This window comes from Phyllostomus discolor, chromosome 10 (genome assembly GCF_004126475.2).
Source record: "Phyllostomus discolor isolate MPI-MPIP mPhyDis1 chromosome 10, mPhyDis1.pri.v3, whole genome shotgun sequence".
Classification (NCBI taxonomy): domain Eukaryota; kingdom Metazoa; phylum Chordata; class Mammalia; order Chiroptera; family Phyllostomidae; genus Phyllostomus; species Phyllostomus discolor.
Window position 1 is genome coordinate 92,396,742 of NC_040912.2, and position 24,207 is coordinate 92,420,948.

The 24,207-nt window shown below is 60.9% G+C and overlaps 1 protein-coding gene across 1 annotated transcript; it reads right to left on the bottom strand.

The window, feature by feature from the left end:
* Positions 1 to 269: 269 nt before the first annotated feature.
* WDR86 (WD repeat domain 86) lies at positions 270 to 12,259 on the bottom strand. Its single transcript, XM_028525780.2, is given in 8 exon segments — positions 270 to 500; positions 857 to 960; positions 4,119 to 4,254; positions 4,819 to 5,051; positions 5,054 to 5,174; positions 5,176 to 5,239; positions 6,434 to 6,575; positions 11,043 to 12,259. Coding segments are annotated over 8 exon segments (1,131 nt in total). The 5' UTR covers positions 11,206 to 12,259; the 3' UTR covers positions 270 to 332.
* Between the last annotated feature and the right edge of the window lie 11,948 nt (positions 12,260 to 24,207).

Sequence of the window (24,207 nt, forward strand, 5' to 3'; positions counted from 1 at the left end):
TTTTTTGGAAGAAACGTCCGTTTCCTCTCAGCAGGAAAGGCTTGGCTTGCCGGGACCCTCAGGCACTTGGAGCTCGAGACCCTGGAGGGTCCCGGGTGGGCCGTGATGCGGGGCCCGGAGTGAAGGGGGTGGGGCCGAGGTCCCCTGGGCGGGGGGGAGCTCGAGCAGTCTCTTCCCGTGGGCCAGCTCGCAGGGGACAGGGGAGCCTCGAACGTCCACGGAAACGAAGAGAAAGGCAAAACCGCCGCGCACGCGGAGAACTGGGCCGCCAGGGGGCGGGCGCGCTCACTCCGCGGGTCCCCAGCTGGGGCCGTGGGCGGGTGTGGGCGGGCTCAGGCCGGCTGCAGGGGGCCAGCGGCGCAGCCCACCTTGTTGCTGAAGAGGCGCGAGAGGCTGCGCTGGGGCCCCGGGCGCCGCGGCGGGGCGCGGGGGAGCCCGCGCACGTCCCAGAGGCGCAGCGCGCCGTCGTGCGAGGCCGTGTACAGCACCTGGCCATGCACCTGCGGGGTGGGGGGGGGGCAGGCGCGGGCGCTGAGGGGCGGCCCGCTACCACCCCCCACCCCCGGCCTCAGTGCGCCACAGCAGCGGTCCCCGCAGCTGCGCCGTCAGCCACGCACAGACCCTGCCCTACAGCAGCCCCCGTAGGCCCAGGCACGGGCGCGACGGTCAGCCACTACCACCGCCGAAGGATGCGGACGGGCCAGCCCAGGGGACCTCGGCCTCGGGGAGGACGGTCTGCCCGTGGCGTGCTGGGGGCGTGGGCACGTGCTCTCCTTCCCTTGCCCGCCCTCCAGGGCAGGCGGGCGCAGGAGGGCGCGCCGCGGGGCCCGGGGGACAGCCGCCAGGGGGCACCAACCTGGATGCAGTTGATGATGAAGGCGTGGCCGCGGAACACCCTCTGCAGCGCTCCGGACTCGGCGTCGAAGGCGCGCGCGCGGGCGTCCCCGCTGCCCGTGAACACTGTGGACACACGCGCCGCTGGGCCGCCTGCCCGCTCGCCCTCTGCGTCTCGCGGACGCCGCGGGGCGGGGGTTGGGCAGGGGCGGGGCGGGCAGGCCGAACCACCTGGTCGGGCTCCGGGGCCCATCCGCCCGCCTCAGGAGGCAGTCCTAAGGCTCACGTGGGGGATGGAGGCAGCCCCTTGGAAGCAAGGAGGCGGCACCCTCACTGTCTGAGCACATTCCCGAGTGGAGTCGCGGTGACCGCTGCGGCTCTGGAAGGGCTCTCTGCGGTCTGCGCACTGTGGCTGCCGAACCTTCTTCCTGCACTGGCCTCCACCCTCCTGAGCCCCCCCTGGGCCCAGGCTCCCACGCAGGCCCTTCGGTGGAAGCCGTCGGGGAAGCTTGGTTTCTCCGCGCAGTGTTCCCGCAGCTCTGAAGCCCCCGCCTCAGGGGGAATCACCCCTCCCCCACCACCTCAGCGGCCTCCTGGGGCCCAGGACAGGCCGGAAGCGCTCCCCCGCTCCACCCCAAGTGATGAACCCGGCCCTCCCAGCCCGGGCCGGCCCAGACCCTCCGGGGCGCCGTACCCCTGCCCAACCTCTTGCAGGTTTCCTTGGAGAACTCCGCAGGGGCTCCCCAAGCCCACTGCCATTGGAATCACCTGCTTGGCTCGTGAAGACGCAGGCTGCTGGGCCCACCCGAGTTTCTGATTTAGGCGGGCTGGGCGGGCCTGGGAACCTGCATTTCTAGCCAGTTCCTGACGATGCTGACACTGCTGGTCAGGGTCCACGACACGAACACAGACCCTCTGGTCCCTTAGCGTCTGGCCCAGGTGGTCCCATAAGCCAGCCCCAGGATTTTAGTGCCACTAGCTCATCTGGCAGGACACTCCAAGATGTGGAGAGAGACGGGACCGAAGGACCCCCACACAGGCCTGCTGGCGAGCCCTCAGGAGGAGGTGCCCACGGGGCAGAGCTGTCCTGCCCGAGGGCAAAGACGCTGGGTGACGGGATCCCACAATTTCCACCAGCCGCTGGCCGAGGGCCTCTTGTGTGGGTGTCCACTCCCAGCCCCACTCTGCCCCGCCCCTCACGGGGACACACTCGGGGAGAAGACCCCGGAACTGCAGCAAGAAGCACCCGAGAACGTGGCGCCCACAGCATCCGCTGCACCCACTTGGGGCCCGCACAGCCACGGCAGGCACCCCCTTCCCGTGTCAGCTGCTACTCCCAGCCTTTCTACGAAAGCCACCTGCGCCTGTGGCCCCGGAGGGGCGGTTTGCACTCCGGGGCCTCTCCAGCTCCTCTCCTGCCGGCCCCTCCCAGCAACTCAGCCCACCTGCTGGGCCGCGCGTGGGCGGGGGGAGGGTCGGGAGTCAAGTCTGATCATCCTGCAGCCTGGGGTGAGGGCCAAGGCCAAGGACCAGGTATCTGGACAAGGAGCCACAGACAGGGTCCCCGGGATCCCATACAGCAGCAGCGTCCGTCCCAGCTGCTGCCAAGGGGAGGCGCTCTAGGCGACATTCTTTTCCCACCAGAGGCCCCCCACCTGGGAGCAGAGCCGTAATCGCACGCACCGGTTTGGACACGGGAGGAAGAGAAACATAATTGGCCCGTGTCAGACACCTGAGTCTCGAGGGCGTCTCGGGCTCTATTTCCAGAGCCGTCTTCACCTCGCACCTCTGCTGTGAAGTCAGCCTGAGTTTCCCACCCCGACTCGTCCCGCACCCCAGCCTGCCCCCTCACTCCGGTGCTGGGGGGGGCGGTGACTCTCGGGGTCAGCGCCTCTGGGGCTGGCTTCCTGCTGTGTGTGTGTGTGTGTGTGTGTGTGCAAGGGGGGGAGCTGATGGCAAAATGTAACACTGGGGATCACTTGGAGAGAGGGGCTCGGGAATCTGGGGGACCCCTGCCGCATAGCTGTGGTGAGGTTTGGGGGGCTGCTTCCCGGGAACAGTGGGTGTCTTCGGGGTGTGTCTGGGGTGGAAATACATGGCAAGCCGGTGGGACAGAGCTGGCCAGGCCCAGATGCGTGACCATTTTCGACCAGCGGCACCAACAGCTTCTTGCCCACCCACCCGATGAGCCACCCCGCCCTTCTTGCTTCACAAGACGCCCCTGGCTAATCCTGTGAGCTGGGTCCCCGGGCGAGAGACTGTATTATTCAGCCTCACCTGCAGGCAGCAATCTACCAGGTGTATGCAAAAGTCTTCGGGTGGTTGCCCTGACTAGTGTGGTTCAGCACACTGGGCGTGACTCATCCCGCAAAGCAAAAGGTCACCGGTTCGATTCTCGGTCAGGGCACATGCCTAGGTTGTGGGCAAGACCCTGAGCTGGGGGCGTGCGAAAGGCAACTGATCCATGTTTCACACATTGGTGCTTCTCTTCCTCTCTTTTCCCCTCCCTTACCCTTTCTCTGAAAATAAATAAATTAAACAAAAAAAAGTCTTTGGGTAGGACTTCCAGGAAGAGCTTTAAAGGGGCCTAATCAACTAAGAAACACATCCTTTTGCCCTTCCCTCTTCTTCCTGCCTGCCGAAAACATGATGAGATGGCTGGAGCTCCAGCAGCTATCTTGTACCATGAGACCCCCCTTAAAGACAGAAGATATGCGCCAAGGACCATGAAGCGAAGTGACAGAAGGAATCTGGGTGCCTGATAACTGACAACTCCTAAAATTCTTCTATCTGAGAGAAATAAAGCACTGCCTCGTGTAACCCGCTGCTGTCTGGGTTTGCCCTTCTCTGTAGTCAAGCCTAAATGCCAAGTGCAGCCAGACCCATGTGGCCCTCAAGCCTGGCTCAGCGGTGTTACCGTCTGAGAATGAGCATGTGTCCTTGAGACATGCTCTTGACCCCAGGACCTCTGAACTTTCAGGTCTGGGCATGTTTTTGTGGGGTAAAGTTAGGAATTCCCGCACCCTTACTCGGGCCTTCTTTGGAGACAACGCTTTAGACGCGCGTGCATTGGAGGTGGCCCGGCCGCGGCTGCCTTGGGCGCTGACCGTCCTGAACGGCAGCTGAGGCTCAAGGAGGGAACCTCTGGGAGAAGTGGAGACACGGAGAGGCCCTGAGCAGGGAGGGCCTGGCGGGAGGTGAGGAGTGACAGGGGCAGGCAGCAACAAGGCAGGCGCGGCAGGCTGAGGTGGTGAGAGGGGAGGGTCGGGGACCGAGCCACTTACAGGTGCCCGCGTGGTACTTGAGGGCGCTCACGCTGTGTCTGTGGGCTGCGAACGTGCGCACACGCTCTCCTGTGTCCACCAGCCAGCACTTGACGGTCCTGTCCGCGCTGCCCGAGTATACGTGCCGGTTCACGAGCTGCGGAGGAGGGACGCTGGTGCAGCCGGGCCCCACTAGGTGGCTCCCAGGCCCCTCCCAGCCTCTGAGCGCCAGGGGCGGGGCACGCGCTGGTCTCAGCGGAGAAGGGGGAGGAGCCAGAAATGCCCCTGCCCATGGGCCCCACTGCCTGCCCAACCCGGCCCCCAGGTGGTCAGGCAGGCCTGGCTTTCCATCCCGACCATGACTTTGCCCTTGGCCAAGTCACGGACTCTGCTCCTCGGCAGCTTCACCATAAATAAGGGCCGCGTCGGGTCCTCCTCGTGGGGCCACAGGTTCGACACGGATGGTGCTGGGCCCGGTAGGAGCAAGGGCCACCGGGGTCCACGGGCTTAGTGCCTACTACTGCCAGGTGTCACTTAGGTGACCCCTGCCCAAGCCGGTAGGACCGGTGTCCTCCTCAACAGAGGAAATGTGGGTGCAGACGGCAGCCTTTTGAGGACTCAGGCAGCTGGAGCTGCCGGCGCTCTGGGGCAGGGCAGCAGCGGGCACCCAGGGGCCCCGGCAGACGGGGGGAGGGGGGCTGACAGGGCGGGCGGGGCTCACCTCCAGACAGATGACGGAGCCGCGGTGCTCCCGGAACACCCGCAGCTGCGCCCCGCTCAGGATGTCCCAGGCGCGGACGGTGGCGTCCGTGCTGCCCGTGAAGGCCGTGTGTCTGGGCGTGTCCAGCACGAGGCACAGCACGGCCCCCGTGTGGCCCCGCAGCGTCTGGTGGCAGCAGCCGCTGGCCACCTGCCATACCTTGGCCGTGCCGTCCGTGCTGCCGGTCACCAGCAGCCCCCGGCCACGGCCTCCTCCTCGAAGGGAGCCCCGGGGAGGTCCCAGGGCGCGGAGTAGGCCAGGGTCAGCACACAGTTGCGGTGGCCCCGGAACTCCCGGGCCACCTGCCCCTTGTCCACCGCTCCAGGCGCGAGCTGTCCGGTCGTAGGAGCTGCTGAAGAGCTGGTTGTTGGCGACGAGGATCCTGGGGGCGGGAGAGAAAGACCAGGGCTCAGGCCTGCAGGTGGCCCGGTGGCGGGGTGGGCCCTGCGGGCTGTCCCAGGGTCCCTGTGGCTGGTGTCTTCCGTGGTCAGTGAGCCCAGGCAATGGGAAGCAAGGAGTGCTCCCAGAGAAAATCATGGGCTGCAGTGTCCCGGCCCCTGTTTCGGGGGGACAGGGAGAGGGCCAGGGGAGCACCCCTAGAAATGGCAGGGGCCCTGGCAGAGGCCACTGCCCACAGAACGAAGCCCAGACTCAAGGCATCCTTGGTCATTTCCACCCACAGCACCACCCACCCCCGTGTGGGCGCCTCCGGGGCCGGAGGTCAGCTGCCTCTGCACTGAGGCCGGAAAAGACCCCTCTCTCCACCCGGCGGCCACACTCCCCGCCCCTCTCCGCTAGGATGCCTCCCAGAAGCCCCACCGTGTGCTGAGCCTGCGGTCCACCCCGACCTCCCCCTCCGCTCCCTCCCAACACATGGCCCGCAGCGGCTGCTCCGCAGTTATACAGAGTTACACAGAATATCTGAAAATATCCTGGGCTCCCCTGGGGCTGCATCACTCAGTGGGTTAGAGTGTCGTCCCCACACACCAAAGTTGTGGGTTCGATCCCCAGTCAGGGGTTCGAACATAGTGTTCCACATAGGAAGCAACCAATGAACCCATGAAAAAGTGGAACCACAAATGGATGCTTCTTTCTCTCTTCTCTAAAATGAACACCCATAAATTGAAATAAAACATAAAACTACTCTGGGCTTCACGTTCAGAGCCACCCCCGCTGGCTCCTCCTCCAAGCCCCTGGTCCACCATCAGGTGCCAACGAAGCCATTTCCTCTGGGATTGGGGGTCATCTCCGGAGCTGTGGCCTCTGACACCCTCCCCTGTGCCCAGCAGGGGGCAGCAGTGCAGCCAGGTCCGTGTGTGGGAGGGGCCTCCCTTCCCTACCTTTGCCTCCTCAGCCCCTACCTGCAGCCCTGGGCAGGTGGCACCTGTCACACCTGGGGACACTCCTGTCCTGAGCCTTCCACTGCTATGTGCCCTCAGTGGCCGACCCACGAGAGCACAGGGGGGCTTCCCCAGAGGAGCTGCCATCCTCCAGGGCCGAGGCCCCAGGCCTGCCTCTCTGTCCCCTGGGGCTCAGCCTCGCTGCCTGGCAGCCCGGGGCCCCCGGCCGGGCTCACCTGTTCACGCTGGATGTGTGCCCTCGGAACACCTGCAGGCAGCGCCCGGTCAGCACGTCCCACTTCCTGATGGTGCGGTCAGCGCTGCACGTGAAGGCCGCCTCGTTCTCCAGCTGGCAGAAGGTCACGTAGCTCTCGTGTCCTGCGGACGAGGCCAGGCTCGTGAGCCCAGGCAGCAGGCCGGCTTGAGCTTTAATTCTGGGGCAAATGCTTGAGACGGCAAAGAAGGGAAGAAAGCCCGGGGCAGGAGCGTTCGAGACAAGTCCGGAGTTGACTAGCCCTTTGAAATGAGCAGCTAATTCTGGGAGGGTATGTGGGGTGCCTGGAGCAACTCAGGGTGCACTCACCCTGCCCCCAAACCTTTTTTTATGATCACCCAAAGACATGAGGACATTCTTCCATTGCTTTTTGAGAGATAGGAAGAGAGAGAAACATCAATGAGAGAGAGAAGCAGCAAATTGGCTGCTTCCCTTACGCGTCTGGACCGGGGATCGAACCCACAACCTAGGCATGTGCCCTGACTGGGAATCAAACCCCAAACCTTTCAGTTATGGGATGATGCTCCAACCACCCGACCCACACAGGCCAGGGCCTCCCCTGAATTCTTTTGTTCCCTCCTCTTCATCATCACCTTTCAGCCTTCTTCAGACTTTTCAGCTACTGGTATTCACTCAGTCATTCAACAAACCCAACGTTACAGAGGCAGGAAGTATAGAGGCCAAGGGCCTAGTCCTCAGAGCCCAACGCCTGGGCTGGGCTCCCGGAGCTGCTGCTGACTGCCCACGGGCAAGCTGTCTCCCCTCTCCGTGCCTCAGTTTCCTCGTCTGACACAGGGAGAGCAACAATGCCCATCTTGTAGGGCTGTAGTGCAGACCGAGCAAATGCTGGGTGTTAGTGGTGCTCACACTCAGGGAGAAACACGGGGGTAGACAGAAGATCAAATCCCAGTTTCCTGGACCCTTGGAATGTTACACTGTTGGAAAAAGACACATGGCAGATGTAATTAAGTGAAGGGTTCTGGGATGGGGAGGTTATCCTGGGTTATCGGGGCGGTGGGCCTCAGTGCAAGCACAAGTGAAATAAGGAGGCAGAGAGAGGACACCGTGAAGGCAGAGCGGAGAGAGACCTGAGGGTGCTGGCCCCGAAGACTGGGGTGATGCGGCCACAAGCCGAGGCACGCTGACCCCCCTGCAGCTCGAAGAAGTGACCCACCACATCCTCCCCGACAGGTTTCAGAGCAGCGTAGCCCTGCCAACACGCTGCTTTCGGCCCAGGGCCACTGATTCTGGAGTCCCGGCCCCCAGCACTGTGCAAGAATGAGCTTCTGTTGTTCCAAGGCACCCTGTGCGGTCACTGGCCATGGCAGCCGCAGGGAACGGTGCAGACGTGGAAAGGAGGCGGCCGCGCTCCCTGCTGTCAGAGCGGGCGGCCTGCCCAGCAGAGACAGTCAGTCTCGGGCCTGGCACGTGCAGAGCAGAGGGGGAACGGTCCCCGTGGCACTGTGTGGGGGGGAGAAGGGCACCTGGGAGAGGACCCCGCACTCCCCGAGGCCTAAACTCAGGGTTTTGGCAGCAATGGTGGACGAGGTAGGGACCCAGCAAAGATGGACATCTGGGACAGAGGGAGGGCCTCGCAGAGCCTGGGGTCTCAGCCTAGTGCACTGGTCACCCCTCTCATCTACCCGGTTGTCAGGTCTTTTAAAGATCTCCCTTGTGCCCTGGCTGGTGTGGCTCAGTGGACTGAGCACTGGCCTGCGAACCAAAGGGCCGCCTGTTCGATTCCCAGCCAGGGCACATGCCTGGGTTGTGGGCCAGGTCCCCAGTAGGGGGTGTGTGAGAGGCAACCACACATGGATGTTTCTCTCCCTCTCTTCCTCCCTCCCTTCCCCTCTCTCTAAAATGAAATAAAATCTTTAAAATTAAAAAAAAACACACCACATTGCCCTATTTGTGGAATTAGAATCGGGACCTGTGTTGTGAAGCTGCCCCTGCCCAGGAGACCGCGGCCCCCGCCGGGGCCTCTCCTTCCCGCAGAGATGCTTCTGGCTCGGGGGACTGAGGCTGAGCCTCTCTGGGGGGCGTTCAGGCACCAGAAGGTGGACCTTTCCTTTTCACAGGTGAGAAGACTGAGGGATTCAAATACCCACGAGTTTGGGAGATGTATTCACTATATTAACGATTTTGATCGAATTTTAAAATTTCAGGGAGATGTCCAGGGTCACCAGGCAGGTGGGGGTTTGGAATCTCCTGTGGGTTTCGGGCTAAGTCATACTTTTTGGGGAGGTGGAGCGGGGCGCTGAGTTTACCCTTAGCGACTCTCGGAAGAATTCCACTTCCTGACTTCTAAGAAACAGAATTTATTTAAAACTGAGAGAGAAATGGTGTTCCGTCTTCTTGGGGAGCCTGTACCCGGCCTCTGAGAAAACAACATTTGCGCGAATTAAATAAACACTCGGAGAAACTGGAGATCGTGTTTCCCTTAGAAACCACGTCAGTGTGAAAGTCGAGGGCAAAGTGTGTTTGGCAGAGCACAGCTCAGCGCCTTGCCAGCCCTCCGAGTTGATCGACTGTGTCAGGATCATCAACAAACTCTCCCTGAGACCAGACCTGCCGATAGGAGGGCGCAGCACCGTGGGGGCCGGCTGGCGGGCAGCCCCGAAGGCGGGGAGGTGCCACCCCGCCGGCCCCACGCGCAGCCTCATGGCCCGCAGTCCTCCAGGGGCCCAGGGCGGACTGGGACCCAGACCCCCAGACAGTCTGCCGTGCGGGGCGTCACCCCCTCTCAGGCTGCTTCCTCCCGCCTCACAGGAAGTGCCGAGAGCCAGTGGGAATCAGGCCAGGAAAAACCCGGAGAAACGAGAGGACCCGAGGGCACCTGCAGCCACTCGGCCACGGGTGCCGCAGACTGAGGCACGGGGCTGCTTTCGAGACCGTCAAAGTAAAAAAAAAAAAAAAATACATATATATATATATACACATATATATATAAACATTGATTGCAAATCAGTAACCATATAACCCATAAACAAAGACTTGAGAGGTGATAATAAAAATAAGCTTTTCCATGTGAAAAAAAAACACAAAAAAAACAAAAAAACCCTCATATTTTAAGCAGGGCCAGGCCGACCTTCTGCCCTGTCCGCGACCTGGCCCTGAGCTGGCCGGGGCCCCAGCAGCGGTCCGTGCTCCCCTCTCTCCCCCGCAGCGTGGACAGCCCCTTCTTCCGAGCGCCAAGCACCCACCCGGCGTCCGAACACAGGAGCCAAGTGAGGCCTGGCTCGGAGACCCTCCCGAGAGGGGCCCTGCGGCTGCAGAGTGCGCCCTTGACCCCTCACCCTGATCTACAGACCAGAGACAGGGCTCCAGGGCCCAGAACCGGGGCGCAAGGCCCAGTCCCACCCCCGGGGACGGATGAGGGAGGGCGAGGGGGCGGGATGGCGTGGGAGAGGCAGGGCCCATCCGGTCTCCAGGGACCACAGCGCCTTGGCAGCAAGCTGTTGGGTTTGTGCAGAATAAGCAAAAAAGCCAAACTCAAATATTTTCGAAGGGATGAAGAGCGCAGATAAGATGCAGTTACTGCGTTCAAAAGAACACGCAGAGGCTCGCGGGTTCCTGCCAAGGTCGCGCGGGCCCTCCTTACACCCTTGTGCTGACGGGCTGCGAAGTGGAAGTCAGAGTGCCCCTCCGCGTCCGGGAGGGGCTCGGGGCTCGGGGTCCCGGGGGGGGGGGGGCAGTGGCAGGTGAGCTGGAACACACCCTCTACTCAGCATGAAAAGTGGCGCCCCCTGCCCTGCCCCGCCGCCCCCCCCCCAGTCTTTTCTGTCGGTCCCTGCAGCTGCCTCTTCTCTGGGCCGCCCTCTGCGGCCGCCCCACCCCCCTCTGCCCACAGGGTTCAGACCGCGGGGAGCCCTGGCCCAGGACTTGATCGGACGGGACTGGGAGCCAGGGGGAGGAACAGATCCACCTCCGATGCGGAAGTGCACAAGGAGAGACCGATGTGCGTTTGTAAGATCGTTATGAAACTCCTGCTAATTTCGTCCGGTTTCTAAACATGCCGAACTGCAGATGAGAGGAGGCGGCGGAGAGCAGGGCAGGGCGGTCGGATGGGAGAGAGGGTTCAAGCCTCGGCTCCAGCCGCGCCAGCTGTTACCCAACCCCGTGCCTCAGTTTCCCTGTCTGCACGAGTGGGACAAGAGGAGTGTGAGGGGTGCCCGCTGTAGTGCTCGGAACCCACGGCACTGACGGGCGGAGAGAGGTGTCCAGCCAGAGGTGACCTGGCCAGTGAGAGGCCTGCCATGGCGCTGCGCACCTGAGGGCGCACAGGTGCGATTTCTCGTTTGTTAAAACTGTTTTAACGGAAACGACTGCACGCAGCGGGCTGAGCTGTGACCTTGGCCCCGCAGAGGGCGCCCCTCGGCCCGATGACCAGGATCGCAGCTCGCCCTGCGCCCCGACCCCGCGCGCCCCCGGCTGGTCGGACGCCGGGCTCGGGCCGCGCGCTTCCCCGAGCGCCCCGGGAGGGTGGGGGCTGGACTCCCGGAAGGGGGCGTGGGGGCAGCGAGCGGACGGAAAGGGCCGAGGCGGAGGGGCGGGAGGCGCGGCGCGCGTACCTTGCAGGAGGGCGCAGCACCGGCCGTCCGCGGTGCTCCAGAGCCGGGCCGTGCCGTCCTCGCTGCCCGTCAGCAGGCGCTGCCCGTCGGGGCTCAGGCTCAGCCAGTTGATACCCCCACGGTGCTCGGCGCAGACCCTCAGCGCCGACCCGCTGCCCCCCATCCTGCCGTAGGGCGGGCGGCGAGGAGGAAGCCGCGTGTGCTAGGGAGGGGAGTCCGGGCACCCGCGCTCCCTGAGGCTTCGTCTCGGGGTCATCGCGGGGGGCGGGGGCCCCGGGCTCCTGCGGAGGGCACGGGGTGCGACAGCGTGAGGTGGGGGACCCTCACTCCAGCGCCGCCCACTCGGCAGCCCAGTCCACGGACCCAGCGGGCGCCGCGTGGGCGCCCACTTGGGACCCCCGTTCCTCCTATGGGGCAGTCCCAGCCCCACGGGCGCGGAGCGCCGCCCTTCCTCACGCTACCTCGGAAGACGCGCACCCCACCTGAACGGGCCCCCTCCGGCCCGGGCGAGCGGGGAAGAGGCGATTCGGGATGCGTTGAGGAGCCCGGATCTCTTCTCGGGGCGCCGGCAGTGAGGCGAACACGGGAAGACGGGCGCCCCAAGCCCCGCGCGCCCTAACCGGCCAGCTCCGCGCGCTGGGGCCGGCGGAGTGCCGAACAATACAGCCCAGCCTGGCTCCTCCTCAGAGACCACCCCCCAACCTGTCCCCTCCCACTTCTCGGGCCTGCGCTCCAGACCCCACCCCCCAGCCCGGGTCCCTGGGGACCCAGCGCGGCCCACGCACCCAGCGCCCAAGGGGTTGCCTCCACCTGTGACCCTCCGGGCTGTCCCGGCTGCGCCTTTAGCTCCCGGGACTGGGGAGGAGGGAGAGGGAGACTCGGGGTTGGGGAGGCTCGCACGCCCGTAACTCTTTGGCGCGGCGGCTGCGCGCTTCCACCTGGCAAGTTTGCTTCCTCCAGGCTCCCAGCCCTGAGGACCCTACCCGAGAGACTCTGAGGGGACTTGGGGGCGGTCCCCTCTTGGAGAGTGCCCCAGACCGCCCTGGCTGGGAAATCACCCGCACCCCAATTCTAAAGAAGTCCCGCGGGGAAGGCGTGGAGGACCGGTGGCCAGGACCAGCCGCTGGCCCCGGGTGGAGGGGGCGGTGGCGCTCGCACGCTGCGGAGGTCTCCGTCCCTCCCTGCGCCCCGCCCACCTCTCCCGCCTCTTTCGGTGGCCACCCCCCGCCCGCCCCGCCCCACCCACCCCACCGCCGCGCCCACTCAGCGCGCTGCGCGCCTCGGAGGGTCCCGCAGGATCGCTGCACGAGCCCGGACCCCGGAGCGCCAGGAGGCTGGTTCCCATTAGAGCAGTTCCGGCGCCGACCTCGCGGGGGGGGCGGGGAGGGGTGCTCCCGGCTCAGAGCCTCCAGGTCCTAAAGGCAACAGGATTCCGGGAACCCTCTAGGAACCCTTTGGAGAGGCTGGTGGGGCGAACTTCGGTTGGGATTTGCGATTGTGTGTTGGGCGGGGCGGGGCGGGGTGTTGGTGAGCAGGGTGGCTTTGGGTAGCCAGTCCTCAGCACGACGGTGGGACCTTCCCCCAACGGTCGACCGTACCCAGACTCTGAAAGAAAACTCCGTGACGGGGTCCCACCACGGGGCGGTTTACCCCCCAAGCGGCCTAACCGAGACACCCAAACTGGCGGATCCGCTTGCCGTTCCACTCTGCAGGCAGCGAGGGAGGGGCCACTGAAGGGTTGGGGGGTGGGAGACAGTGGGATTTGAACTCGTGGATGACGCTGGTGGGGGCAGGGGAGGAAGGGACGCGGGGGCAAGGGACGCGGGGGCGGGGGCAGGAGCGGGGCCTGTTCCGCAGGGGTGGGGGCTGCTCAGCAGCCGCATGCGCGAGGGGGGGAAGGGAGGGCTCTGGGGGTCTCCCGTGCCCTGTATTGTTTAGACTTTTACCCCGCACCAGCACTGAACATACTGTGTCATTAAAAAGGAAAGAAAACTTTCACCCTGGCTGGTGGGTCTCAGGGGACTGAGCCTCGGCCTGAGAACCTAAAGGCTGGATTCCCAGTCAGGGCACAGGCCTGGGTTGCGGGCCAGGTCCCTGGCTGTGGGGCGTGCTAGAGGCAGCGGACGGATGATTCCCTCTCTCCCCCTCCCTTCCCCATTCTCTAAAGATAAATAAACTTTTAAAAAAGAAAGCTCTAAGGAGCTTCAGTGTTATTATTATTACTGTGTGGAGGACAGTTATCGGGCAAGTAAAATTATCGCCGGGGAGAGCAATACACGGCCCTGTGCCCTTAGAGCACAGGCCCCACCCTGCGGGCACTGCCGGGATCCAGAGAGGGAGGGGACCAGCGCCTGACCGCAGAGGGAGTCCCCTGGTCCCCGTGTGAGGGTGCAGGGCCAGGCTGGGCTGGACGCCTGGGCTGGGGCCGACCCCCAGCCCTGCATCCCCTCATTCCCAAAATGACACTCAGTCTGCTCCAGGGGTCACTGTCCACTCCAGTCAGGTTCAAGACTAAAGAGGAAGGGGGCTCCACAATCAGACCCCCCTCTGCTGCCAAGAACATGGTCGTGCTGGCCACTGCCCCCAGTCGCTGGCCACTGCCGCCAGCCGCTGACGCCTGAACCCAGAAGTCAGCCCCCGCCCCCCCCCCCCGAGCATTTTGCCCAGAGACCGGCCCGGAGGGAAGGGGAGAGCCTGGACCTACCTGCCTGTGGCTCTCGGAGGTCACCCCGCCGTGGGGACGGGCATGTTCGGGCCCTCCCCCAGTGTCTGGCCCAGTGAAGGAAGGCACGGCTCCTCTGTAGCGTGAAAGCAGCTGCTAACCATCCCGTGCGTGCGCCCCCATGTCCATGGGGTCTCCCCCCAGACTCTCCCCGGCAGCCGCAGAGACGTGTCGGAGGCTGCCCGGACTGCAGGAAGGCCGTCGGCACACAGCCTTCAGAGCCCGCCAGCTCGGCCTTGCGTCTCCGGCTCAGGTGGAGCCACGGGGGTCAGGTCTACCCTACCGCTTCCTACCTGCAACAGCCAAAAACCCAACACCCGGAATGCACGAAGCAATGGTTTTCAGGGCAATGGGCACCAGGCAGAGAAGGACAGCGGTTCCTGAGGGGCAGGGGAGAGGGAGGGGGGACCTGCAACAGCCCCAGCGCGGGGACCCCCCAAGAGCACGTCCAGACCACGGAGCAGGGGCGGGGAGCCCGGGCGGGGAGCCTGGGCGGGGAGACCAGTGGACTCCCCCAGTTGCCGAAACCGCTGAGCGTCAGGGAGGCACCGAGTGGCCGGAGGCGGCAGGACAGAGTTCCAGGGAGGAGGTGTCCCCACAAGGCGCCTCTCAGGTATGCAGCTGGGGACTTACCAGCAGGTGCCCGTGGGCAAGCTACTCCAGGAGGGAAAAGAGGTGGAGGCTACTGCCCACCCCCCCACACGGGCCGAGCAGGCAGCGAGAACATGACCGCCGTCACCGCGGCCGCCTTCCGTGTGCTCAGAGAGATGCGGACGCCTGAACGGTCCCCAGAAGTCCCAGCTGGGCTTGGAGAGGTGAAAACAGTGTCTGAATTAAACAACGACAACCCTGCCCGGGGTCAACCGCAGGTTGGTGAGGGCAGAATAAACTGAAATATGAGTCAGCTTGAAGGCATAGCCGTGGGAACTACCCAAGACAAAAAACGGAGGAAATTAATTTTAAAAATGAAAGAGCAGCAATGAATTGTGGGGCCCATTGATGTTTCTCTCCCTCTCCCTCCCTCCCCCTCTCTCTAAAATAACTAACTAAATAAAATCTTTTTAAAAACCCTACAAGCTCCATTAAGAAAAATATAGAACCCAGCCAGGTGGCTCAGTAGGTTGCAGGTTCAATTCCCAGTCAGGGCACATACCTCGGTTCTCAGTTCGATCTCCAGTCAGGGGGTCCGGGAGGCAACCGATGGATGTTTCTCTCCCTCTCTGCCTCCCTGCCTTCCTCTTTCTCTAAAAGCAATAAACACATAACTTGGGCGAGAGTCGGAAAAAAGAAAAAGAATATACAGTCTGAATAACCCTATATCTATTTTAAAAATTGATTCTATATCTAAAACCTTTCCACAGGGAAAACTTAAGGCCCGTCTGGCTACGCCGGGGAATTGTACAAACATTTCGGGAAGGAATAATATCAATTCTCCACACATTCTTCTAGAAAATGGAAGAGGAGAGACAACTTCTAGTTCATTCCATGAGGTTAGTATTACCGTGATATCAAAATCAAAGACAGTATGAGAAAACTACACCAAAATTCACCATGAACATAGATGCAAAAATTCTAAACAAAATTTAGCAATAGACTTTGACAATTTGTAAAAACCATGAGATAGCATGACCAAGTGAGGTTTATCCCAGCAATTCAAGGTCAGTTCAAAATTCAAAAATCAGCCAATAATGGGTAGTCCAAGGGTAGAAACAGAGACCCATGGAACAGGATCGAGAGTCCAGAGATAAACCCGTACGTGTGCGGTCAATCCGTTTCCACCCAGGGGGCCAAGGCGATTCAGAGAGGCCAAGAATGATCTTTCCCAGTGGGTGCTGGGGCAACTGGACAGCACGTGCAAAGAATGAACTTGGACCCTGTGTGTACCTCACCACACATACAAAATTAACTCAAAACAAAGCTCGGACCTTCAGTGTAAGAGCTAAGACTGTACAACCCTCAGGAGAAAACGTCGGTGTGAGTGTTCATAGGGAACCGGTCTGGTTGGCAACGGTGGACGTGGCTCAGCCCCGCACGGGAAAGCCCACAGGAGCGAGGGGGTGGGCCGGAGCCGGACCCTCAGGCCGGTTTTCCTGTGGGAGCCAGGCCCAGAAAACGCACCCAGACTATCATAGCTTGCCCTTGCTAAAACTCCCTGGCCCTGGTCTGAGACAGTAGATGCTTATTGCCTGTCTTCGAGGTAATTTCCAAAGCCTGTGTGAACTTCCCCAAGGACGGAGCTAATCAGCTCACGGCCTCTCCCTTCTGCATTTGCTATTTTCGTTTCCTTGATTGCACCTAAAATGTAGCCAACAATATTCTATGTAATAGACCATGAATCCTTTTTCAATGTAAGACCTGAGAAAAACAATAAAAGCCTGCCCAGGCGAGGGTCTGGGGCTCTCTTCCCTTGAGAGAGGCAGCCGCAGGACTCCCATCCTAAGAGAATGCCATGCCGTCCCTTTTCCTCCCCAGGACTGCTGTCCTCTGTGCATTTGTCCTTGTCTCCAGCCACAAACCCCTCAGACTCTGCAGGACGGGGTCTGCGACAGATGCTCGTGACCTTGGCTTAGGAAACAACTTCTCAGACATGAAACCTAACACGTACATAAGCAAACAAACTGTAAGAGGAAAAACTGGACTTCATCCAAGTTAAAAACTTCTATGTTCCAACGTACACGATCGAGAAAGTGAAAACTCAGTCTACATAACGGGAGAAAATATTTTCAAATCACATCTTTGACAAGGGTCTTATAGCCACAGTATACTTTTTTTTTAAAGATTATTTATTTATTTATTTCTAGGGAGGGAAGGGAGGGAGAAAGAGAGAGAGAGAAACATCAATGTGCAGTTGCTGGGGGTCATGGCCTGCAACCCAGGCATGTACCCTGACTGGGAATCGAACCTGCAACACTTTGGTTCGCAGCCCGGGCTCAATCCACTGAGCTATGCCAGCCAGGGCTCACAGTATACTTTAAAAACTCTCACGACGTAACAATAAAGAGACAAATACCCCAATTCAAAAATGGGCAGAAGATTGGAACAGACATTTCCCTGACAAGGACGTGCACATCGGCTCGTGGAAAGATGCTCAGTGTCACTCGCTGTGAGGGGAGAGCACATGGAAGCCACAGTGAGACTCAGACACCCCTATCAGAACGGTAGAGCGACCGAGGCTGCCTGGCCCGAGAATTCCTGTCGGCAGCGCCATGGGGCCATGAGACCTTTTCAGCCGCATCTGATGAGCAGACAGAACGGCAGGAGCCCGTGGAAAAACCGTTTGGCAGTTTCTTAAAAGAATTCAGCGCACCGACCATGTGACTCGCCCATTCCTCTGCCCCCCAGAGGGATGCAAGCGCGTGCCTCCAGATGCAGGCTCACTCACGAATTTTCTTGAGTTTTATTTCCAACCGTCACAAACTGGAACCAGCCCAAGTGCCGTGGAGGGAACTTAGCTGTTGCTCCCCGTGATTGCCGCCCCGCCATCCGTGTCATCGGCCGCGTGGCCGGCGGGGACTCTCCTCCTTCCGTTTGCTGTGAAGCGGACAACCACGAGAAAAGCGTCCCCCTGCATCATTCCAGATCCCAGCCTTTCTGGGGCAGACGCAGGGACGCCCGGGGCGGAGAGGCCTTCCAAGCCCCCGACCCTCCACTGTGCAGGCGGCCGCCTTGGGGGTCTGTGGTTCCAGGCCAAGGCCATCGACTCCTCCTCCAAGTAACTCCCTGAAACGCCCGCCGTGCACACCTCACAGCCACGCTGCTTGCCTTGGGCCACGGAGAGGTCAAACCTGGCCTCCGCCTTCACCCCCTTCACCACCCGACAGGAAACTGACGGTCTACAAGGCTGGTAGAACCTTTTCTATACATGTTACTACCCCCCCCCAAAAAAAAAACCCCACAAGAACAAACAAAATCTCCTGTGCTCTTGGAATTCCTGTATGATTTCCCTAGAATCAAGTGACGAAGGTAAGGCAGGCACATTGTGTGACATCTTTTAACTTTCGTAATAACGTCTCAGGTTACGTGTTACCTCCCTGATTTTACTGCTGAGAATACGAGGCCCAGCGAGGTCACGTGGACAAGGTTGTTCAGCCAGTGTGTGGGACATCGAAGGTCTGTCGTGACCCAGGTCTCCCTGGGGGGTCCGCCAGGGACAGAGAGTGAGGGCAGAAAGGAGCAGGCTACACCCTTGTGCCTAAGACTTGGAAGGCTCCCGGCCCCTCCTTTCCCTCCAGTCCCACTGAATTTTCCTAGAGAGAGATCTTGGGCAAACGTCTGGCCAGAGTGCCGTCTCCTGAATAATAAACGAGGAATGTGGTCCTGGCTGGTGTGGCTCAGCGGGTTGAGCACCAGTCTGCAGGCCGAAAGGTCGCTGGTTCGATTCCCAGTCACGGCACATGCCTGGGCTGTGGGCCAGGTCCCCAGCTGGAGGCGTGTGGGAGGCCGATGATTGATGTTTCTCTCGCACATTGATGTTTCGATCCCTCTCTTTCTCCTGCCCTTCTCCTATCTCTAAAAGTAAATAAGTAAAATCTTTTTTTAAAAATGAGGAATGTGAGTGCTGCCCCTAAGTGTATCCCTCTGAGGACGGAGACAGGCAAGGTGATAACCAGTTTCTCGGTGCCTGGTACACCCCCGCCGTCCCAGTGAGAGGTGGCAGCCTTTTGGCACGTGGGCATCTGTCTTGTGAGCAGCGCTTACTATTCTCACACAACACCGCGAGGCATCCTGGTTGGAGTGTGTGTGTGCTCGTGTGTGCCTGTGTGTGCTGTGCGTGTGCTTGGGGGGAGTAGGCGGGACCCTCGGGGAGCCTGGTGCAGCAACATCTGTTTCCACTCACTCCAGAAGATCCCCAGCTGCCCACCAAATGATGCATTTGCTTGCGCTCTGCGGGGACTCTGAAGCTATGCAGAATTCCTGCAGGGGTTGTTAATCCCACAGAGGGCATTGGACAGGAAGTTAGTGTCCTCCCAAAGGGAAGCCAGGGCCAGCTGAGCCCCTCGCTGCACCTGCCCTTATTTTGGTGGGAACAGAACAGAGGAGCTGGCGGGCGTGGGGGTGGGGTGGGGTCAGCCAGGATCTTTGCTGCTGGCGAAAGAAACCGAGTTTGCTGAGTTTAAGCAAGAAAAGGGGATTCACTGGGAGGAAATCAAGTGAAGGAAGACACGAACATCCAGGTTTAAAGAAGAATAAAGCCAGCCCTGGCTGGCGTAGCTCAGTGGATTGAGCGTGGGCTGTGAACCACAGTGTCACAGGTTTGATTCCCAGTCAGGGCACATGCCTGGGTTGTGGGCCAGGTCCCCAGCAACCGCACATTGATGTTTCTCTCTCTCTCTCTCCCTCCTTAAAAATAAATAAATAAAATATATATTTTTTAAAAGAATAAAGCCATGAGCGGTGTGGCTCTGTGCGTTAGGCATCGTTCGGCAAAGCGAGAGGTCACTGGTGTGATTCCCGGTCGGGACGTGGGCCTCCGTTGCAGGTTCGGTCCCCGGTCGGTGCACATACAAGAGACAGCCAGTGATGTTTCTTTCTCACACTGATGTTTCTCTCCCTCTCTTTCTCGCTCCCCTCCCCCTCTCTCTAAAACTCAATAAGTAAAATCTTAAAAAAATAACTAAAGAAGGATAAGAACTAGGGAAAGGCTGGGGTGGGGGGCCGGGAGGTCTCAGCAGCCAGAACGGGTGGAATTTGGCTCTGGGACGCCGAGAGTAGACGGGGCTCCTCCGGCCGCCCTCTCTCGGGTGCGATTCGGCACCAGACCTCATTTCCGGGGAGAGAGAATGTAATTGTTCTACCTGACGCGTCCCTGGGTCGGGAGCAGGGCCCTGCCGCTGACGCTGACGGACTGCTCACGGTGGGGACAGCCCAGCGCCCCGGGGGATGTCGCTCCCTGCGGCCACGCTTGGGCTTCCCAGTGCTGGCGGCGCGCAGCCCCTTCTTACCGTGGCTAGGTGTCCAACAGCGCCCCCTGCCTTCCGGGGGCTGCACGGTGTGAACCTTGCGTGCACCGCTCCACGTCCAAAGGCAGGGCCCCAAAGAAAGGGACTCTGAGTCAACAAAGGCAGCCCCCCGTCTTTGGGTGGAGGGTGGGATCCCACAACGGAGACCCCACAAGTGACCCCCTTCCTCTCTCGGGGCCTCAGTGTCTTTACGGTCACTCTGGGAGCCACAGCCTTGTCCTGCCGTCCTGACACTCGAGTGTGTGGCCTCTGGACACCCTGCCCCTGGCCTCTCTACTCCAGGCTCCTGAGACATCTTGGTGGCTTCCCATGGAGCCATTTGGCCCTCTCCCACAAGGACCCACAGTGACGGCGGCACTCAAGGTTCTGGAATAACCTTTTTTTTTTTAAAGATTTTTAAAATTTATTTTCAGAGAGGGAAGGGAGGGAGAAAGAGAGAGAGGGAAATATCAATGTGCGGTTGCTGGGGGTCGTGGCCTGCAATCCAGGCATGTGCCCTGGCTGGGAATCGAACCTGCGACCCTTTGGTTCGCAGCCCTCGCTCAATCCACTGAGCTACACCAGCCAAGGCTGGAATGACCTTTTAAGTCTACTTCTTCCCCTGTCACAGAGAGAGGCTAACACAGCCACCTCATCACCTGTAACCGTGGTGTGACCTCGAGCTTTGGGCACAGTAGCTGTTGAGTAAACCTCAGCTGTGTCATTACTGGGGACGCTGGTGTTCACTGACAAGCGAGTGCGGCCAGGCCCGGCTTCATTGGCCCGATGCAACGTGCTTAGCATGAGCTAAACGTTCCCGTGTAAACAAGGGATGTTCACATCTTCCCCCCCCCTACAGAAAGTTTACCTTGGTGGGAGGCCACTGGCCTGGCCCTGCGGGAGGGTATTAGCAACAATCCCAGGAAGCTGGTTGTCTCCCTGGCAGGGGGCATACGTTGAGGATGTAGCTCTCGGCATGCAGTGTGGGTCCCGAGGACGCCGGGAAGAATTTCGCGCTGGCCTGAGTCCCAGGAATGGCTCTGCTCCTCCTGGGAAACTGGTTTCTTTTATCTTGCGGGCTCTGCCTCATGGAACCCAGCCTGCTCCACTGCTTGCTTTGGCCCAGGCCGGAGGAGTCTCATTCTAGCAAAGGGTCAGGCTTTGGTGCTGCGTATAATTACACTGTGGGTGCATGCTTACTTCGGCTCACTTTTTTCCTTCTACCTTTTTATCTTCTTTTTTAAAATTTTTTTTTAATCTATTGATTTGTTTAGAGAGAAAGAAACATCCATTTGTTGTTCTTATTGATGCATCCATTGGGTTTATTCTTTTTCAAAAAATATTTTATTTATTTATTTTTAGAGAGGGGGAAGGGAGGGAGAAAGAGGAAGAGAAACATCAATGCGTGGTTGCCCCAAGTGCGCCCCCAACTGGGGACCTGGCCAGCAACCTAGGCATGAGCTCTGACTGGGAAACGAACCAGCGACCCTTTGGTTTGCAGACCTGAGCTCAATCCACTGAGCCACACCAGCCAGGGCCATTGATTGATTCTTGTACGTGCCCTGACCAGGGATTGAACCCACAAACCCACAGCCTTGGCATATCAGGATGTTGCTCTAACCAACAGAGCTACTGGGCAGGGTCTCTATCTTGTTTTTTGAGATGGATACCCTCCCTGACCTTGGTGTCCAGCCCCTAGATAAAGGTAAAGTGGCACTTGAGCGCCCCCTCTCTGCGTGGAGGGCTGCTGCCATCTCCGGGGGCTCCTCTCTCCTGCCGGCACCCCCCCCACCGTATCAGGGCAGCGCCCGTTCTGGTTGCTCTCTCTGTCCACGTGGTTCAGGACTCCTGGGGTCCAGGGCGGCTGGGCCCAGCTGGGAAGTGGACAGGCTCTCCCGTTCCCTGTGCCCCAAACCCAGGAGCAGCCTCCCCCACCTTCCACCGCGGCTCCCAGCTGTGGGGGCTGGGGGGCAGGCAGCGAGTGTGCAGAGGGCGGGGTTCGTCGGTCCCCTAGCCTGCTGTCCCAGCTCCGACCCGCCAACCTGGGCAGTCCCGCACAATTGCCAGACCCTCTGTGGTTGAACGTGGCCCCTCCCACATGGTTGATGGCCCCCCTCCTGCTCTCCATCCAGGGTGTTAGGTCCTGGGGGTCCCCGGCAGGCATGGACCAGGAGCAAGGGTGTCCCCTTGGGCTGCTCAGCCCGCTCCCCACAGCCTGAGAAAGGGGCTGGTCTCAGCTTCCAGAGGGGCTTTCTCCAAACCCGTGGGGCCCCCACAGGGACACACCACCCCCCACCTGGCCCCTCTCAGGCGGGGTCCCCACCCGGGGGCCACGTCAGCTGTGGATGTTTTCAATGACTGAGTCCACAGAGGGACCCCCTACCCATGGGTGGCAGGGAGGCCAGGGGCCCGCTTACAAAGGTGCTCGCCTTGTGGGTCTGGCCTTCACACCCCTCGGTGCAAGCCACTCCCTCCCGTGCCACCAGGCTGCCCTCGGACTGGGGCTCAGGAAGTCGGGGTTCAGCTAGGTCCTGGCTCCGGCTCCCTGAGTCACCCTGTGCCCTTCCAATGCCCTCAGTTGTCACTCCACAGCATTTGATGGGACACCAGATGAGATCAGTAGGTGCCAAAGTCTTCAGGTAAGAGAAGGCATGGGCAGGTAAGACCAACAGGGTCCTCTAGGATTCGGAGGGTCCGGACACCCAAATTACCTGCCCACGGCCCTCAGCCAGCACCCCAGCACAAGGGCTGGAGTTCTGTTTTTACTGCAGGGAAACATGCAGAACGTGGACTCACCCTCTGGGCCACCTGCCACTGTCCCCCCCCCGCCCGTCACCCCCAGAACTGTCTCATGCATCTTCCCAAAGTGGAATGCAGGAGTTAAAATTCTAAAACTCTCTCGGGGAAAATCCAAGGAGTTTCTTGGGAAGAACAAGATAGGCAGGACTTCCGTTTTCTCCTAGTAGGGTGAAGGCGGCAGACAGCCGGCCCTGAAAATGTGGGAGCCCCCAGGGGCACAGGAGGCCAGCCGGGCTCACCTGCAGTGGGGGCAGGGAGGCTGGGGCAGGGGACAGGGGCGCAGGCCTCTCCAGAGCCAGCCCTCTGCTCCCCAGGGAGCCGCTGCCCGGCCTCAGAGGGGGTGTTCTTCCTGTGGTCCGGCTGGGCCCCGATAAACACCACACATGGGGGGGACACCGTGGTCAGCAGGGGCCCTGGGGGCAGCGGGACCGAGGGCTGAGGGCGGCCAAGGGATGGCTCTGAGAAAGCCCGGCTCCTCAGACCACAGAGCGGAGACAGAAATATGTCAAGCATGCGACTCCTCAGAAGGCCTGGCTCTGGGTCCTCCGACCCCCTGGACGGACTTCAGACAAATTACAGGCCTGCCCGCAAGCATTCTGGTGGGGATCTTGTTTTTCTTCTCTCAGACAAAGAGCAGATTTGCTGACAGATGAGGAAAGGCGGGGGGGCGGGGTGAGGGGCAGGTCGCCCGGGAGCGCAAGCCCATCGGTGGAGCATTAAATTACCGCTCAATGAGGTGCCGCTCTGGCTCTGCCCGGGGCGGGCGCAGAGGACAAGCTCAGGGAGGCGTCTGGAATGCGGGCCGGGCTCCGCCCCCTGCCCCTGGGGGGTTGGAGGAGCTCCCCGGCCCCTGCAGTTCTCCTTGAGCCCCCTAGGGGGGGGGCGCTGCTGGTATTCCCCGCGGAAACCGGGGCACAGAGCCGTGCGTCCTAGGTCTACTCAGGACCCAGACTCTGAGCTCGCTCTTGACCTCGCTGCTCCCGGCTCCCCGGCAACGTACCCAGGCGACGCTGAGGGCGTCACTTCACGACCAATAACCGCTATTCCCACAGCACCTTCTCGTGGGCTAGTGGCGTGGCTTTCACAGCTGTGTGCAGCTGGACGACAGGTGTGACCGCCGTCGTCAGGCAGAGCAGGGCACCGGGGCCGGAGCGGCTGAAACGGGTCCCCTCCCCCTTCCATATGTAGAAGTCCTGACCCTCAGAGTCTGGAGATGTGACCGAGTTTGGGTCTTGACAGAGGGCACGAGGTTAAGTCAGGGGAGGTCGTTAGTGTCGACCCTGATCCAATGTGACCGGTGTCCTTATAGAGAGATACGGACACGGAGGTTTAAATGTCAGCTGGCTCTGGGCGCAGAGATTTGGGCCGGTTTGCCCTTAGTTCTGCGGTGTTTCCTCCCAGCTCGAGGCCTGGGGTGGGGGGGTTGGCAGCCAGCAGCTGCAGGAGCCGGGCATCCTGGGCCCCATCCTCTGGGGTGCAGTGAGAGGAGGCAGGCTGTGGGCTTTGGGGGACAGGGCAGACCCTCTGGAGACGCCCCTGACAAACGGCAGAAGGGCAGCCCTTTCCCCGTCTCGGGCAGGGTGGACAGTCGCTCGTCGGGACTCCTCTGCTCAGAGGGTCCCACAGCTGACTCCTGGTGGCCGCACCCCTCTCCTGGTGGGCGTCGTCCTGGGTGGGCCGAGGGAGCCCGGAGTGGCTCACCTTC